This window comes from Prorops nasuta, unplaced genomic scaffold, assembly GCF_024137725.1.
Source record: "Prorops nasuta isolate Cenicafe-Biocafe unplaced genomic scaffold, Cenicafe_Pnas_1.2 PNAS00051, whole genome shotgun sequence".
NCBI lineage: Eukaryota > Metazoa > Arthropoda > Insecta > Hymenoptera > Bethylidae > Prorops > Prorops nasuta.
The window spans coordinates 34,229-51,817 of record NW_027116848.1 but is presented as its reverse complement, the minus strand read 5'-3'; the positions used below and the strand labels follow the sequence as shown (position 1 = coordinate 51,817).

Here is a 17,589-nt window from a genome sequence, read left to right as displayed (position 1 = left end):
CTTTCCTATTTTTAAGATTGATCAAATCCTTTAAGACCAGGCAAAATTTTTGTATGAATCCAAATTTCCTTAAAACCGGACACCTGAAAGATCCCCTAATGTCGGACAAATTAACATTTATGATTTCTTAATTCTAGTGACTCGTATCGAATATTTGTTCAAATTAAATATGAGTAGACAACGTGAAAAGACTCAGTCAGTTGATAAATAAAAAAATACTGCGTTCTACATGAAAAAGGCTATTGATAAGGTTCTAAGTAGAGAATTATCTTTACGAAAATCATCAATAATTTATAATATTCCTAAGAGTACACTGCATGATTATATAAAAACATTAAAACGAGGTGAAGAAATTAAATTATTGGTTAAACGAGGAAGATTTGAGCCAACTTTTAACGAAAAATTTGAGCAAGCTTTAGTAGAACACGTAGTTGACATGTCAAATAGATGCATGCCTCTCACTCGGAAAGAATTTTTAAAGCTCGCTTTTGACCTTGCCGAAAACTTGAAATTGGATCACAGATTTAATAAAACCACGAAATCTGCTGGTCAACACTTCTACTATGATTTCATCAAACGTCATCCTGAGATAAGTCTAAGGAAACCAGAATCTACAAGCATTATGAGGGCTGTAGGCTTTAATAAGCCACAAGTAGATCGGTTTTTTGAGAATCTCAAAAATCTCTACGATAAATTTAATTTTGGTCCATCTAATATCTTTAATTGTGATGAAACTGGTGTTAGCACTGTTCACAAACAGATGAAAGTAATGACGTTAAAAGTTAATCGTCAAGTTGGCAAACTAACATCTGCAGAGCGAGGCAAAAATGTGACAGTTTTGTTTTGCATGAGTGCTGCCGGTTATTTTATCCCTCCTTATTTCATATTTCCTCGGCAGAGGGTCAATGAGAGACTAATGATCAATGCTCCATCAAATAGTATAGCTATGGCACAACCAAACGGATGGATGAATGCTGATTTTTTTTTTAAAATGGATTCAACACTTTGTAAGGTATTCTAAACCTTCCAAAGAACACCTAGTGCTACTTCTTTTAGACGGACACTGCAGTCACAAAAGTCTTGCTGTTATAACTTATGCAAAAGATAATCATGTGCACATGTTAAGCACGCCACCCCATACAACTCATAAGTTACAACCCTTGGACAGAGTTTTCATGAAACCTTTTAAAGATGCATATTCTGAGGCATGCGGATCATGGATGAGAGCTAATGCCGGATTAAGAATAACAGAGTATGAAATAGCTGGAATGGTAGCACAAGCTTTTACACTTGTCGCCCGTTTAGAAATAGCCAAATCTGGATTTCTTTGCACGGGAATTATGCCTTATAACCCAAATGTCTTCAATAACTTAGATTATTTGCCATCAACTGTAACAGACGTTCCAGCCAAAGATAAAGAGAGTGTTGAATCACAACCGTCAACAAGTAGCACTATTGTTGATGAAATTCACAAAGTATCCCCTGTCCCAGATGCTTCAGCAAGAAGAATAACAAATCGGCGACGAAAGGCTGAAAAAAGTGAAATTTTGACATCTTCTCCTTTCAAAAAAGAGCTTGAAAATAAAACTATCCCATTAAAAACCTCTAAATACAAGGTAGCAGCTTTTAAAGGAAAAGCGACCAACGATCTTGGAAAAATAAAGAACTCTAAAAAATTATCTGCTTCATTAGCAAAATCTCAAACTGAGGCTACCACTTGTTTATTGTGTTTAGAAAACAATGAAGAGGATTGGATTTTATGCCAAATGTGTAATAAGTGGGTACACGAAGCTTGCACTGTACTCGAACCTGGTGAAGATCGTTACATTTGTGACTACTGCAAATAAAACAACAAAATATTTTTTTATTAATAAATATATAATTAATATTAATGTTCCTTAATATGTTAAATAAAATAGATACTTAGTCAATTTTAGTAGTTGCTCATTTCACCTATTATAATAACTAGAAAGACTATTTCAAGACAAAAATAATGACTGTCCGAAACTAGGGGACCCTGTTATGATCTGCTATATAATACTGTGTATCTTAAATATCCAAATTTTACAGTTTTAGCTTATTTTAATATTATTTTTATGTTAGTAACATTAGCTTATATAATATAGATTAGTTTCTATTAACTTAAAGTGAGATGTAGAAATTATTGATCACTTTATTTAAAAAAATGCTTAAGTGTCCGATACTAGGGTACTTCCCCCTATAGGAGCCTATCAGATATTCCTTGGCATTGCTCAGGGTCTTTTATCAATATATATTGACGCCTATCACCTGATACCGCAAGATATCTTATGCAGTCCTTTATTAATAAAATAGTTTAAATTTATTGCTTAAATTTAAAAATTGTAAATATATACCACGAATAATATTCATAAATTAGATATATCATTTATCTGATTTAAATTCTTTGTTTCTTTGGTTACACCAAACTACAATATACCTGATAGCTATTTCACTTAATAATGCATCCATTAATATAGTTCCATGCAACTCACATTGACAAACAGATTGTGGAAAATATTGTATAGCATATTGTTTCAATATTTTACTTAAATTTAACATGTAATAAGAATTTCTTAAACAATGTGATAGCTTTACGGTAGTTCTTTGAAAAACATTTTTTAAGTACTTATAATGCAAAATTTGTTTACACTCTTCGCAGCATTTAAATGGATCTTTTTTTAAAACTTTTGACACGATTGCAGTTGATGAATAATATAATGGTTTGCCGATCTTTATCTTTTCGTTACTATTTTGAGTTTCCTCGATATTTGAGCTGCAACCTACTGTATCCATACTTTCAAAAAAAGACTCGGATACTTTGGGCACATTTTCAAAGAAATTTGTTAAAGTAAATAATAATTTTCCGTCACATTTATTTTCGCAATTAGTCTTAGATGAATTAAATTGCATGTCGTGTAAAAGTAGTGCAAAAAAATTATGCTCAAATTGCCAACACGAAGGATTATTGTTTCTGTGACAGTAACTGCGTATCTTACCAAAAAAGTTTTCTAAATGATCTTGATTTAAATATCTTACAGATAAACTTTCGAATCCTGCAGACTGTACTGTATGCCATATTTTTTGAACCCCTTTTATTGTTGCTATCCAATTTTGTAACGATGGAACATGTTGCTTCTTCGTTCCTTCATTAAATATAAATTTCATTTTTTTCAAAATAGTTGTTGCTTGTGGCCAAAAAATATTATGTTTTGAATTTCCTGTTAATTACGTTCTTCAACTATTCGAGTCCTTCTTTGTATGTCCATTCATTGAGTCCATAAGATCATTAAAAAAGTTCAAAATTTTACTCATATTTTGACCATCCTCTTTACATATTTTTAATGGACCTATTTCAGTATTAACATGACCTATTGAAAAATATAAAATAATTGATAAGAAAAGTAAAACTAGGAAATAGTTTTGTTAATTATAATCTTAAACTTTACCTTCTACGTTTGATATAAATGCAACGAATGAAGAAAAAGTCCGACTGAATACTTGTGTTGCATTAAAAACTTTTATTTTATTCGTTTTCTTAGGATAAATATGATCCTTGTTTATTTTTGGCAATTGTCTCTGTATCTTTTCTGTATGAATATCCATTAAATATGCCGATTCAATAGTTTTCCATTGAACTATTTTTCTAATTTCACTTCCAACGTCGAACTCTAAATTTTTAGTTAGCAAATTATTTCTGACACCCTTAATTAAATGGGGTGGGTCGAAAATGGATATTATTGTATCTGTTCCGACTTTAAATATCTTAAGTATATTACCTAAAAATGAAAAATATATCAATCTGATCTAAATAAAAATTGCAATGTAATTAAATATGCAAAATAAGAGGTATTTCCTACCTGTGACATCTGAGCTAAGTTTACTATCCTCCGTTAAATAATTAATTGCCGCCATATTTGCCGATCCTTGATCGCAAACAGTTCCAACGACTTTCAAATTAATTTTTTGTAAGGAAGAAATTGTTTGTTTTATAATTCGCACTAATGTTATTGTCTTTGTTGCTGTTGTTACAAATCTGTAGGATATAGGTATTTTCCATCCAGAGTGAAGGCCACGTAACATGAAAACTATAGCATGATCCGCAATTTCCTTTGTTCAAAGATCTCCAAAATCTTGAACTCCTACTATGTATTTTGTCTTTCGTATAGTCATATTGTAAATGTTTTTCCAAGCTTACTTCATCCCATATGAGTATGCATATTATATCTCTTTTGTCGGATATCCTTCGACTGCTTTCTTCAAATTACTCATTATAATTTCATTCGACCCAGTATCCAGTTTATAATTGCTTATCATTCTTTGCAAAGTTCGATGGCCAGGAAGAGGAAATAATTGCTCCAAATATCTAAAAGCTTTTGGAGAGGTTTTATAAATCGATAAAGCTAAAATCTTTTCATTCCTTGTAAAACGCCTTGCCTGTGAAAAAGATTGTCTTCAGTGAGTACTATTCTTACATGTTTAATTCTATTTAAATACGTCTACAGCTGTGTTAAATAATCTTTTAAATTTTACTTTTATTGTTATAATCAATGCATCTAACATAAATGTTAAGTACAAACCTTCTTTGTAATTTCACTATTTTTCATGATCATTTGAATCATAGTTCTTTCAGCTTCCGATAAATTATTTAGCAAAGAAATATCTTTACATTTCAATTTTTCTTCCATTTGTTTTAATTTTTCTTTTTGGTTTAATAATTGCTTTTTAATTTTATATTTCCGTTTAGCTTCTTTCATCCTTTCACTTCTAATTACTGCTCTCCTTGCTGTATCATCATTGTTTTTTGAAATAAAAAATGAAGCTCCTAACGATTCTGGAGGGTTGTTATTATTATTATCATCCTCTTCTAAAGTATCTAGACTCTCTATTTCGGGTATAGTGTTATCATTATTGAAAATGTCATCCGTTGATGGTTCAACATTTTCTGAATCATTTAAATTCACTGGTTCTTCAAGTATTCCTCTTTCATTTAATGAATCTATCGATCTAATATTTAAATTCCTGGATGGAATAGCGTCTTTTTTTAATAATCTTAGTAGTCCAAACCGATAGTCATCATCTCTAAAATGTTTGTGGCAAACTCTATATTTTTGTAAGTCCTCGGGCGGTACGTTATTTAATTTATCGCAATTTATTTTATTTTTCCACTGCAGAGCTCTCGCACTGTCTTTTGGGAAAGAATGGCTAGGATCTTTAGTGGTAGAAGAGCAGCGAGGTACTATGCATCTCCTAATAATATTTAATAATTTTAGGAGATCGACACTAAATTTAATTTTGTTAAATATTTCTTTAAATTAAAATAAGCGAATACACACGTACACACCAAGCGAAGAAAAATTCTGAACTAAAAATAATTTCACAGCTTTTAAAAAACTTAAGTTCGACTGTGATGAAACACCAAAATCTGTATAAGAGTAAATGAGTACCGAATACGCTTAGGGCACTGAAAACAATGACTAACAGTTTGAAAAAGTGACAAGAGTATCTCTGCATAGGATATTTTATTACATGGTTTACATTTCGGATTAGCAATTTGGTGGGAGTAATTCTTTGCTCATATTCTTTATTTTCATGCATCCTTCGTTTGTGGAGGGCTAATGTTATCACCCGAGTAGAAATTTTATTAGGAGTTTTATAAGGACCTGATAGGGTTGTCCCCGTTATATGTAAGGAAGGAACTGATCTGGCCCTCCTAGACAACGATATGCCGCGTTTTATATCATCCTGAAGTTAAAGCCTCATCTGGACCTTCTATGGTAACCACAATACAAACCAGTATGATCCTGATTTGACCCATTGAAAAACCTGACTAATTATAAATTAAGTGATATCTATTGGGTTATTCATTTGTCTTTCTTGTACAGGTTATCTTTTAAAATCAAAAAATAGCAGTTGACATCATTTTATTTGACTATAGCACTTCGGTATTCTATATTTCATTTAATTTATTATTACGAAGTAATTGTGTTTAGTTAAGGAAAAATTATACGTACAAGGAACAGGGGTAATTGTTGAACGAAAATGGCCAATCCTATAAGATGTGCTAAACGGATCTGGTCCTGATGTCGAAATCATGACAAGACCAACCCTATTTTAGCCATATTAGGTCCTTATAAAACGTAGGGTTCTCCCTAAGATTTTTCTACTCGGGCAATTACGATGTTTTTTAATTTTCGGAAATAGGGGGAAATTGGAAATGGTCATGAACTTATTGATAAGACTGCTTTCAGAGAGTATCCACCATGCTGACAAAGTCGGCATTTATTGTGTCTTATTATTCCAAGTAGATAAATTCAATGCAGTCGAATACGCCCCGATTTTCATGTAATTTTCATATAGAATCTTTAACACCTCTGTACAAAATTATATATAAATCTATCTAACTTTATTGTTAGAGCATATCGCTTCTTTACTATCAGAATTAACATACGTTACATTAGCAGGAAATTCTTGCGTTCTTATTTAATTAAATGAATTTAAATAAACATAATTCCGGTAAATCTTTGTGACAACCTACAATTGCTACAGGCTTTGGAAAACCCCTTAATTGAAACCTTTCTTAGAGAAAAGGTCAAGTAAGAAATTATAGGTAGTTCTTAATTCTCTCTCTATGGCAAAATGTGAAGAAGTAATAAGTAATGTGACTGTTCCTCCTCAAATTTGACAAAAGTCGTTCACTAAGACCTTTCGGAGGGGGAGGGAGGGTGTTGACTTCAGAAAATTCGACAAAAGTCATTGGCTACGACCTTAGGGAGAAGGGAGGGGTGTTAACTTAAGAAATACTGGATGTGTACGAATGCTTTCCAACCTATCTGTTAGTGTCAGTTATTTTGGCCAGTTCATTCAAACTAAAATACAGTTCGAGTTGGTCGTGCAGAATAATATTTATTCTTTCGTATAGTGTGCAAGTACATAAAGTTGAATAAATTTCAGGAATTAAATTTTGTGGTGTTCTCTAAAGTTACAGAAATGGTAAGAAGGTGTATAGTTCCTTATTGCTCTTCTACTAACAAGGTTCCTAGCCATTCTTTCCCTAAAGATAGTACACGAGCTCTGCTGTGGAAGAATCAAATAAATTGTGATAAATTAAATAATGTACGGCCCGAGGACTTACAGAAGTATAGAGTGTGCTACAAACATTTTAGAGACAATGACTATCGATTCGGTCAGTTAAGAATATTAAAAAGAGACGCTCTTCCGTGCTTGAATTTAAATAATAGCAATACGGAATCAAGAAACATACAAGAAGAAGAAACCAATTATGAAGTTTCAAAAAATGATGTGCAATTTACTGAAGATATATACGATGGGAATGCTAGCCTAAATGCAAAAAGAAATACTTTGAAAGTTAATGATGATAATAAACAATAATAATTATATAATTCTTTGAAATGTACACCACAATCATTATAACAATGATGACGACAACAATATAAGCTAATGATGAAAAAACCGTTTAACATGAAAATCTGTAACGTTTGACAAATCGTGTTTTGAAATAAGTTTTCTCAACTGTAATATTTTATTAATAATATAAAAGAAAACGAAATGAGTTATGAATCCCTTAAGATTTTTATTTATAAGATGAAATTAAACAAATATTAATAATTTACATTCCTTTTCTTCGTAAATTTATAGATATTTCAAATATACAGATAAGCGATAAGATTATTGCACCATACCGCTACTTATATTTAAGTGAAGAATGTAGAGCTATACTTTTTTTTATTATTTTACGTTATTAATTGTAAATGCTGTTTTTTGTATTTAATAATAAACTTTATTAAATATTTTAATCGAAATCGATATAACGTATAATAATTAAGGTCTCAAAGTTAATAAATGCCGTATACGATAAGTGGACACCATTATTTTTATTCTTATATATAACTACTCATACTAGCATTATTCCTCATGAACCCTATACTTTGATAAGCTGAAGGAAAATCATTTAGACAAAGAACTAAATATTTACTTTATAATAAGAGCCAGTAAAGTAAAAAAGACTCCAGTTGCATCACCCACTACGGCGTACAGTTCTCTTCACGCAATTAGAGCCTCTTTCTTCGATAACAGTACACTCTAGGAAATCGAATCGTTCCATAACATAAACAAAATTTAAAAGAACAAACCACCTTAAGTAGTTACTCGCTCCATTCAGACTGTACTAGTCAGGCATTTTTTAAATTTGAAATGAACAAAATCCTGCTTTATAATTTAATTAATAATGATGATATATCAAATAATAGATAGAACACAATGTAAAACAAAAGTTTGCAGTTTTATATTTGCATCTAATACCATTTTATTACCTGTAATCTTTTAATTATTTCTTTAACTTGGTTTCTTTATTAAAAAATTGTTTATTTTTCGCTGGATTTTAAACTTTGATATGTTATATTGATTGAGAAAACATACCACACAAATTCATCGAATCAATTCTTCAATTTATCTACAAAAATAATAATAATAACATTTTTTCTTATATCATTAAGCATCCTTTTATTAAATAAAAGAGATTTCCATACACGTTAATAATTATTTTAAAAATCGACTCAGTCAATTTGCAGACTATGATTTCATAATTAATATGGCATCTCAAAAATTAAAATCGAGCGAAAAATAAACATTTTTAAAAAAAAAAAACAAGTTAAAGAAATAATTAAAAAATAATAATTTATAAAAAAGCACTAGATACAAATATAAAGGTGTAAACTTTTGTTCTACATCGTTTTCCACCTATTATTTGAAATTTTATCATTATTTTTAAATTATAAAGCAGGATTTTGTTTATTTCAAATTTAAAATATTTTTGACTAATACAGTCTGAATTCAGCGAGGAATATTTCTATCGACATCAATACGTCATAATTGAATCCTTAAACTTCGTAGATATTATCCATATATAAGGGAAATAATAAAAATGATTAAACTTTTGATATTTCCATAATTTATGTTTCAAATTTCAAATAAATCACACTTACATAAAATATAGACATTTCTATTCAATGATGGAAAATTTTGACAAAATAAAAGCTAGCAACATGAATTTCATCGAAATGCTGAAAACATTAGTAGAGGGGCGTTACGTAGTACACTATTCAAAATTGAATCATGTACAAGTACAGTGTCTGTTTCCTTTTGAGATGTACAATGACCGGCAGAAATGGCGTCCCTTGATGCGTTTAGGAACTGCGTTTTAGGATCCTTCAGTGTATACTCTATTCTGCTAGGCGGAGATAGGGGAATGGAACGCGATAACTATAGTAGTTAGTTTATCTCGCTCTAAATGCGTGAGTGCGAGAGAGAGAGCTTTATACGGCATAGCAGGGCAAGCCAGGCGTCCCGAGGCTTATTTCTATCTGTGCCATTGCCTATGGCTATCTCTCTCGCTCGGTAAGAATCATTCGTCCGTCCTTGTTTAGGTCAGTTCTACGCCAATGGATACTCTCTAAAGAAGATTTTCTCAGGCGACACCATTGAAGACTGCGATTACAGCGGGGATTTTAAAATACTGTGCACCTGTCACTGTCAAACGTCAGTATGAAAGATTATTGTCGCTTACAGCGTTTGGTGCAATTAACATTATAAGTCTGGATTATTATGTGATATTCTGTAATGCACAAAAACAAATGCCGAAGAAGCGAGCTCCTGCTCATATGGATTAGATTACAAAAAAAGCATAAATATAACATTGTATATTTTAAGGTTTGCAAAAATATGTTTGGAGGCAGTAGCAATGCTTCCAAATAATTAACAAAAAGAAAAGATAATAATGCTTTTAAAACGAAAAAAAAATATCTCCCGCGGGACTCGAACCACCGAAAAAAGCGCTTTAACTAATCTTCGAGGCAAGCGACCTAGCCATTGAGCCACGAACTCTTCATGACCATTGATCAAGATTTCTTCAATGTAAATGATATTTTAAACTGAAGGATATTGAGATATATTATTATCAATGTGTAACGATTATAAAAATATTTCTCTAATAGTAATTAGTCAAGTGTGCGCGTTTAGGATATTATTCTATACATGTTAAAATTTAAAAGAAATAACTCTTCTTAGTCTGATTAATAAACGAGTGAATTTTATTAATTAAAATTATGTTATATTTACAAGAAAAGTTACATAAGTGGAAACCAGTATATTCTTATATTTAAATGAGTTTCTTCTATAATGCCAATAACTTATTGGTTTAAAAAATTAAAAGTAAATTAACATATGTATATATATATGTGCATTACAGAATATCACACAATAATCCAGACTTATAATGTTAATTGCACCAAACGCTGTAAGCGACAATAATCTTTCATACTGACGTTTGACAGTGACAGGTGCACAGTATTTTAAAATCCCCGCTGTAATCGCAGTCTTCAATGGTGTCGCCTGAGAAAATCTACTTTAGAGAGTATCCATTGGCGTAGAACTGACCTAAACAAGGACAGACGAATGATTCTTACCGAGCGAGAGAGATAGCCATAGGCAATGGCACAGATAGAAATAAGCCTCGGGACGCCTGGCTTGCCCTGCTATGCTGTATAAAGCTCTCTCTCTCGCACTCACGCATTTAGAGCGAGATAAACTAACTACTATAGTTATCGCGTTCCATTCCCCTATCTCCGCCTAGCAGAATAGAGTATACAGTGAAGGATCCTAAAATGCGGTTCCTAAACGCATCAAGGGACGCCATTTCTGCCGGTCATTGTACAAGATTCAATTTTGAATAGTGTAGCCAAAACGCGCCAAACAGTCGAGCCAGTCGAACTGATTGCGCCGGCGCACTACGCGTTTAAGCGTGGTGACCGCTGCGCCATCTGAACCCCAGCCTTTTCTCCTGGAACTAACTTGATCCCCTCCGAATATATAGGAGTGTCATACCCCTGCACGGGCAGTGGACACACCCACTTGAGCCTGTGGTAGTGACCGAAAGCCGAGCGACCGAGTCTCGAGAGCGAGCGTCATAAAAACAATGAAAACATAAACACTCTTGAAAATAGTCGCAAGCTAAAATTTAAACTTTTGTAATTTTCAAGTAAGAAGTTAATAATTATCATTTTTGAATTGTATGTATTTTTACGATGAAAATGAGTCCAAACCCAAAATAATTACGCCAATTTTAGAGTATAATTAACAATTTTAATTAATTAATAATGTCGCTAAAAAAGTCATAATTATGTCGCGCTTGGACTTATTTTCACCATAAAAATATGAACAAATCAGAAATAAGATTTAGAAATTTGATAAAACACAATTGCAAAAGTTAAATTTCTTATAAATGTCTTAATTTCATTACCCCGATTCACCCTTTCCTCTGCCAATCAACCGCGTAGAATTATCGAGCTCCCAAGGCTATTCATTCAACAATAGGCCTCGATTTAAAAAACAGAAAAACGTAAATACATTAGATTAAACAAAGAGAAATTTAACTTTTGCAATTGTGTTTTATCAAATTTCTAATTCTTATTTCTGATTTCTTCATATTTTTATGGTGAAAATAAGTCCAAGCGTGATATAATTTTGACTTTTTTAGCGACATTATTAATTAATTAAAACTGTTAATTATACTCTAAAATTGGCGTAATTATATTGGGTTTGGACTCATTTTCATCGTAAAAATACATACAATTCAAAAATGATAATTATTAACTTCTTACTTGAAAATTACAAAAGTTTAAATTTTAGCTTGCGGCTATTGTCAAGAGTGTTTATGTTTTCATTGTTTTTATGACGCTCGCTCTCGAGACTCGGTCGCTCGGCTTTCGGTCACTACCACAGGCTCAAGTGGGTGTGTCCACTGCCCGTGTGTTTGCATTAGTATTAATTTTTACTGAATCTTAGCGTTTATGGGTAACAATGCTACCAATAGAATCCTCCGTCTAAGCAAATCCAATTAAAACTGAGGATCTTTAATCGCTAATAACTTTCTAATTAAGGGTGCTAGCCACAAAGTCTTTCGAACTTTTTTACTCGAAATTTTACCCTCTATCCGAATATCCCGGATTGGCCATAGTTAACCGGAGACCCGTATATAGTCACAACTTACCTTCTGACAGAACTATACAATTTTTCCTTGTAAAAAAACCACATACCTTGACGGGATTCGAACCTAGGATCCTGTGATTACTAGTCCAGCATTTAACCCACTCGGTTCTTTGCTCCTTAAGAGGATGCATTGCGCGTCGAAAAAATACTTCCAAATTATTTTCTACAATTTTAAACATTTGAATATTTTCATAGGGACCAAATTGGCTCATATTGATCTGCTTAATTAACGTATAGGCTTATTTTTTGGATTAAAAAAAAATTTTTTTAAAATCTCGGATATTAATAATATTTTATTTCCCATCAATAATTTCGAAAAAGGGAGCCTTTAAGACGCTGCACCAAACTTCAACGAGTAATTTGAGACGAAGAAGAAGCAAATATTCCCATAAATATAGAAGATTTTTTGGAAATACTTTTGTAGCACAACTTGGAAAAATGTGTAAATTTGCCATTGTTGCGCTACAATAGTATTTCCAAAAAATCTTCTATATTTATGGGAATATTTGCTTCTTCTTGGTCTCAAATTACTCGTTGAAGTTTGGCGCAGCGTCGTAAAGACTCCCTTTTTCGACATTATTGATGGGAAATAAAATATTATTATTAATATTCGATTTAAAAAAAATTTTTTTTTTTTAATCCAAAAATTAAGCCTGTACGTTAATTAAGCAGATTAATACAAGCCAATTTGGTCCTTATGAAAATATTCAAATTTTTAAAATTATAGATGATAATTTGGAAGTACTTTTTCGACGCGCAATGCATCCCCTTAACAACGTATAGGCTTAGAATTGGACTTTTATTAGGCTCCACGTAAAAGCGGGCAGATTACCGATTTTGTTCAAAATAAAATATGTTAAAATATAAGAAAATACAAGAGTTTTGGCACAAGTTAAAACGAAAATTCCTTTTTTATTCCGAGATACAGGCGGTCAAATTTTATAATTTTACTGTTTTTGATAAAACACATAATATTTGAAAATTTATATTTTCTAAACAAATTAAGATAGAAGGCTCTCGCTTGAACTAAAATACTTAGAAATATTAATATTTTATTAGAAAAATATTAAAAAAAATAATTTTTTATAAATTTTTAATACCGTTAATAAAGGTAATAAACATTTAAATTAACAAGTGTATTGTCCTAAGCTGAAAATTATAAAAAAAAACAGAAATGTTCCTTGAGATGTTCTCTACAGATAAAAAAATTATAATGTATATACTGTCTTATAGTGTTTATAATAAAAAAGAAAACGATTTTATCACGATGTGATCTGCCGAAGCTTCTGACCCTGCACGTCCTGACAAAATAATTTTTTTTTTCGCTATAAACACCAAGAGAGTATATACAATATCATTTTATTATCTTTAAATAACATCCTAAGTAAAATTCGTGATTTTTTTTATAATTGTCAGAGTACGACAACTCATTTGTTAATTTAAATGTTTATTACAATTGTTAATGGTGTTACAAATTTATAGCAACCTATTTTCCTTATATTTTTCTAATAAAATATGAATCGTCCTAATTATTTTGGTTTCAGCCAGAATCTTCAATCATAATTTGTTTAGAAGACATGGTTTTTAAATATTGTGCTTTTGCCAAAAACATAAAAAATGCAAACTTTAACAGCTCGCATCCCGGAAAAGCAACAATTTTGCACTCTAATTTGCGCCAAAACTATTATATTTTCTTATATTTTAACATTTTATTTTGAAAGAAAAAAGAAAGGATCGGTACTGTACTCCGAAATCTGGTCGTTTTGACGTGAAATGGCCCAAAAGCAACACGCTTATCCGTGTTAAAAATTTTAGGTGTGTAAAAAATATTTTAGGTTCGATACCAAATTTATTGAAAGACATACATCAAAAGTTTCACCCTATAAAGAAACACAAACTTTAATATTTTCAAAAATGACGCACTTATGTGTTAAAAAGTGTGTAATTTATTCAAATGGTGTAAACCTATAATATGTGTGTCGTTCAATACATTTCATCTCGGAACTAAAATATTTTTACACACTAAAGATTTTCAACACGGATAAGCGTGTTACTTTCGTTATATTTAGTGTGCAAAGTAACACCAACACATCTAATATAAAATACACATTAATGGGTATAGAATAAAGAATTATAATTCTGTCACATAACACACTTAGAGCTCACAGTGTAATGATTGTAACGTAGAATTTTGAATTTATGTCACAGGGCGATTTTAGTCATGTCCTATTGGGGTCAAGATATACATATGAAGAATAGTACATTTATTATTTAATTTGACGAATTTTTACTGTAATACACAGTAAAAATTACTTTTAACTATTTACTGTGTTAAAAAGGACTATTTTTCCTGTACACTTCAGTAAAAATTACTGTAAAACAGTGAAAATTACTTTTAACTTTTTACTGTGTTAAAAAGGACTATTCTTACTGTACACTTCAGTAAACATTGAAATGTAAACATTACTTATTGATTGGGTTTACTGCAAAGTTCATGAACTTGATTTTTTCGAAGAAATTATACTAGAAATTACTGTGTGACAGTGTAAGTGCTACTGAAATTAAAGCACTTTACATCGGAATGCAGGGTTATGTCAGCAGTACTGTGGCTCCACCGTAAAATGTACTGTAATATTCTCTCCGTTTTTACATACGTCTGATAATATCTATTAATATTTTTAAAGTTTTTTGAATAATCTGTGACCGGTTATTCAATTATATACAAGATTTCTATTTCTTTTATATTTAGAACCTGCCGACTATTATGGTTCACTGAGCGCTATTAATGGTTTCTTATCAGTGTCAAAGGACCGTTGCTTCTCACTGAGTTCTTATAGGAGACAGCAGTCTGAGTTCAAAGTGATTGCTATTAATGACGTCAAATTTTGTCTTGCACTCTTACAACTTTAAGATTAGTTATTTCGATAATCTTCATGTAATAGATTACTGTAGAGAAAAGATTTTAATTTAGGTACTAAGATTGCGTCGCGCGGCTTTAATTATTATTAAATATAAATTCCTTTAGAGAATGTTATAGAAGCGTTTCAATTTTATTTGTTTTCATTAGAATCACTGCAAATTTGTTATTATCAAAATATATTTAATTTATGAAAAAAAATTGCGGTGGATTTAATTATGCGTTATTAGGTAGATAAGAAAGAGGGATACACTTAATGTACGTGACCCAAATAATTTACTCCAGTGTGTAGTTCTAATGAATCTTTAAAAACTTTTTTACTATAAAACTAAATTGTAGAAATTAAAAATATTCAATGATTTATTTTATTTCATCGAAGTGAAGACATATCGGTGACAATTATTTATACTAGTGATATATGTTTTAAATATGAATTATAAAGATTAATATTTCTGTTAAAAATATCATTTAGTCTTTGAATTTGAATCAATACTTCATTGCTAACTATAGTATTATAACTTTTTTATTATCACATAAAACGTTTTTATAGTTTCTATGCATATTAGTTATGGAAGTATAGAGGGGATCAGAGCGATGGGTATAAAAAGCCACCCATGTTCCCGTCGTATTCAGTATCGTTTTGAAACCGTAGACGGTAAATTGAATAACGTCTTTTGTAAAGTAAGTAAATTTGTGTATTCTCTTTTAATTTTTTAATTTAATACAATTATTTCCACTAACAACTTTAAATATATATAAATTGCATAATATTAGTATTATTTATTTTAATGATATTTTTTGCATGTTTAGCAACAAAACATCTAAAATTTTTAATCGATTCTTATTCTACATATATATAAATCTATTTCCAAATTGACTGTATATAACGTTAAAATTTATAAACTTTTTGAAATAAATATTTTAACAATTCTTTTATATTCATTAACGAACATACAGATAAACTCATCGAAAAAGTAAGAAAGGTATTTTCAGCAATCAAAAATATTAAAAAAAAAAAATACGCGACCTGTCGATTTGTTTTAAAGAGGTTACAAAGTATCTAAATCAAAATGATTCCAGACAGAGGAGAAAGTTATAAAGGTCATATTGAGATATTTTAAAACGAACCTCTTTTCTGGTATTGTATACAGTTATGGTTTATCTCGAAAGTCTTCCAAAATACGATACTAATTCATTATATTATACAGATATTCGCAAGATATCTTAATTACAACTTTCTTATAGGTGCGAGTTTTACTAAAGTAGTAGGCATAACTTCTACATATATAAACGTATAGAGAAAATTGCTTATTTAGTTATAATGGTAAATGAAATTATCTAGCAAGCAATTGGACGAAATAATAAATTAATATAATATTTTAGCAAGCTTTTGAGATAAGCTGGAAGAATATGCTACAAAAGAGAAAGGAAAGGGGGAGAGGGGGTTTCATTAAAAAAATTGAAGGTAGCTTTTATAATTTTTATCTACATCTACCTAGAATATTTTTATTTTATGGTTTCCCTCCAAAGCACACACACATGCACAAATTTGGTGTGTTTAAACTCTTTTCCAAAAAGTGTTTGTGCTTCTTGAAAATACCTACATTATTTTGATGGGCTGCATATCATACATATTTACTGTGATTCTACATTAATATTATTTATAATAGAGATATTATATATATAAAAAATCAAATAATTACTAAAATACTTATTTTAAGAGATTTATTCATTATCACGCGTTATATACGGTTTATTTTGAAAGTAACTGTATGTGTATTGAAGTATTTAGTTATATTTATATTTAAAATTTTATTTAATTTATTGTATGGAAAAATAATAATTAAAATTAAATTTGTAATTGTAATTTATAAAATCTTTTCAATAATAATATTCGTAACTAGTTTGAAAGTAACTAAGCTCGGATTAAATTATTTATTTTAACTGTCTTTTTATTTATAGATGAGAGTTTTCGCAATAGCCTTCTTAGCAGTCACTTTAGGAGTGTCATATGCGTTTCCTCAAAAAGACGGCCAAATATTTAGTAACGAAGCAATTAGGCAGGCGCAGAACACATATCTCATTCCGAAGGATGCAACTATACAAAAAGTGCAAGAAGGAATTGAATTAGCTGCTTATGAATCAATTCCTGGTGATCAAAAAATTAATCTTTTTGAAATTTTAGGAGAACATGTTCCACCTGAAGTTGTAAACAATCTTCAATCTCAAATAGATCAAATAGGTCGTAATTAATGTTTCTCAATTATCTTGACAAAAATCTTTATTAATATTGCGCTTTATAGAAATGAATAATTAATGAAAAATAGTTCTTAAGATAATACTACTAATTATATATATATTATGTAAATGTATTCATATTATGTTCTCTATTTGTATAAATATAATTAAAATATATTGATTTAATATTATCTAATTATATAATGTTTTTCAACGCTGATTTACACTGTTCTGTTATAACAATGCTTAACAACGATGGTAGTTACTTAAATTTATCATTTAATAGATTTCATAATAAAAAATAAATAAATAATAAAATTAAATGCCAGCTCAAAATACTGCTAAAAAAT

General features: G+C 30.3%; 3 protein-coding genes across 3 annotated transcripts; 2 read left to right on the top strand and 1 right to left on the bottom strand.

Moving 5' to 3' along the window:
• Nucleotides 1–229: 229 nt before the first annotated feature.
• On the top strand, nt 230–1,847 carry LOC136784294 (uncharacterized). Its single transcript, XM_066744875.1, has 2 exons — nt 230–1,007; nt 1,057–1,847. Exons 1-2 carry the CDS (start codon nt 230–232, stop codon nt 1,845–1,847), a joined length of 1,569 nt encoding a protein of 522 aa, XP_066600972.1.
• A 1,408-nt stretch (nt 1,848–3,255) lies between these two features.
• On the bottom strand, nt 3,256–6,140 carry LOC136784293 (uncharacterized). Its single transcript, XM_066744874.1, has 6 exons — nt 6,127–6,140; nt 4,599–5,268; nt 4,270–4,455; nt 3,879–4,128; nt 3,468–3,797; nt 3,256–3,389 (listed from the first exon to the last, which is right to left on the bottom strand). The coding sequence occupies exons 1-6, from the start codon at nt 6,138–6,140 to the stop codon at nt 3,256–3,258; spliced, it is 1,584 nt and encodes a 527-aa protein (XP_066600971.1).
• A 9,521-nt stretch (nt 6,141–15,661) lies between these two features.
• LOC136784318 (uncharacterized) lies at nt 15,662–17,284 on the top strand. The gene is made up of 2 exons (XM_066744895.1): nt 15,662–15,682; nt 16,964–17,284. The coding sequence occupies exon 2, from the start codon at nt 16,964–16,966 to the stop codon at nt 17,252–17,254; it is 291 nt and encodes a 96-aa protein (XP_066600992.1). The 5' UTR covers nt 15,662–15,682; the 3' UTR covers nt 17,255–17,284.
• Nucleotides 17,285–17,589: the final 305 nt, after the last annotated feature.

Excerpts from the sequence above, each read along its gene's own strand:
- LOC136784294 (XM_066744875.1), top strand. The coding sequence starts at position 230 with ATGAAAAAGGCTATTGATAAGGTTCTAAGTAGAGAATTATCTTTACGA. Across the intron at positions 1,008-1,056 it reads TAAAATGGATTCAACACTTT|ACGGACACTGCAGTCACAAA; the intron begins GTAAGGTATTCT and ends TACTTCTTTTAG.
- LOC136784293 (XM_066744874.1), bottom strand. Across the intron at positions 4,456-4,598 it reads ATAGTGAAATTACAAAGAAG|GCAAGGCGTTTTACAAGGAA; the intron begins GTTTGTACTTAA and ends TCTTTTTCACAG. Across the intron at positions 3,798-3,878 it reads ACTTAGCTCAGATGTCACAG|GTAATATACTTAAGATATTT; the intron begins GTAGGAAATACC and ends TTTCATTTTTAG.
- LOC136784318 (XM_066744895.1), top strand. The coding sequence starts at position 16,964 with ATGAGAGTTTTCGCAATAGCCTTCTTAGCAGTCACTTTAGGAGTGTCA.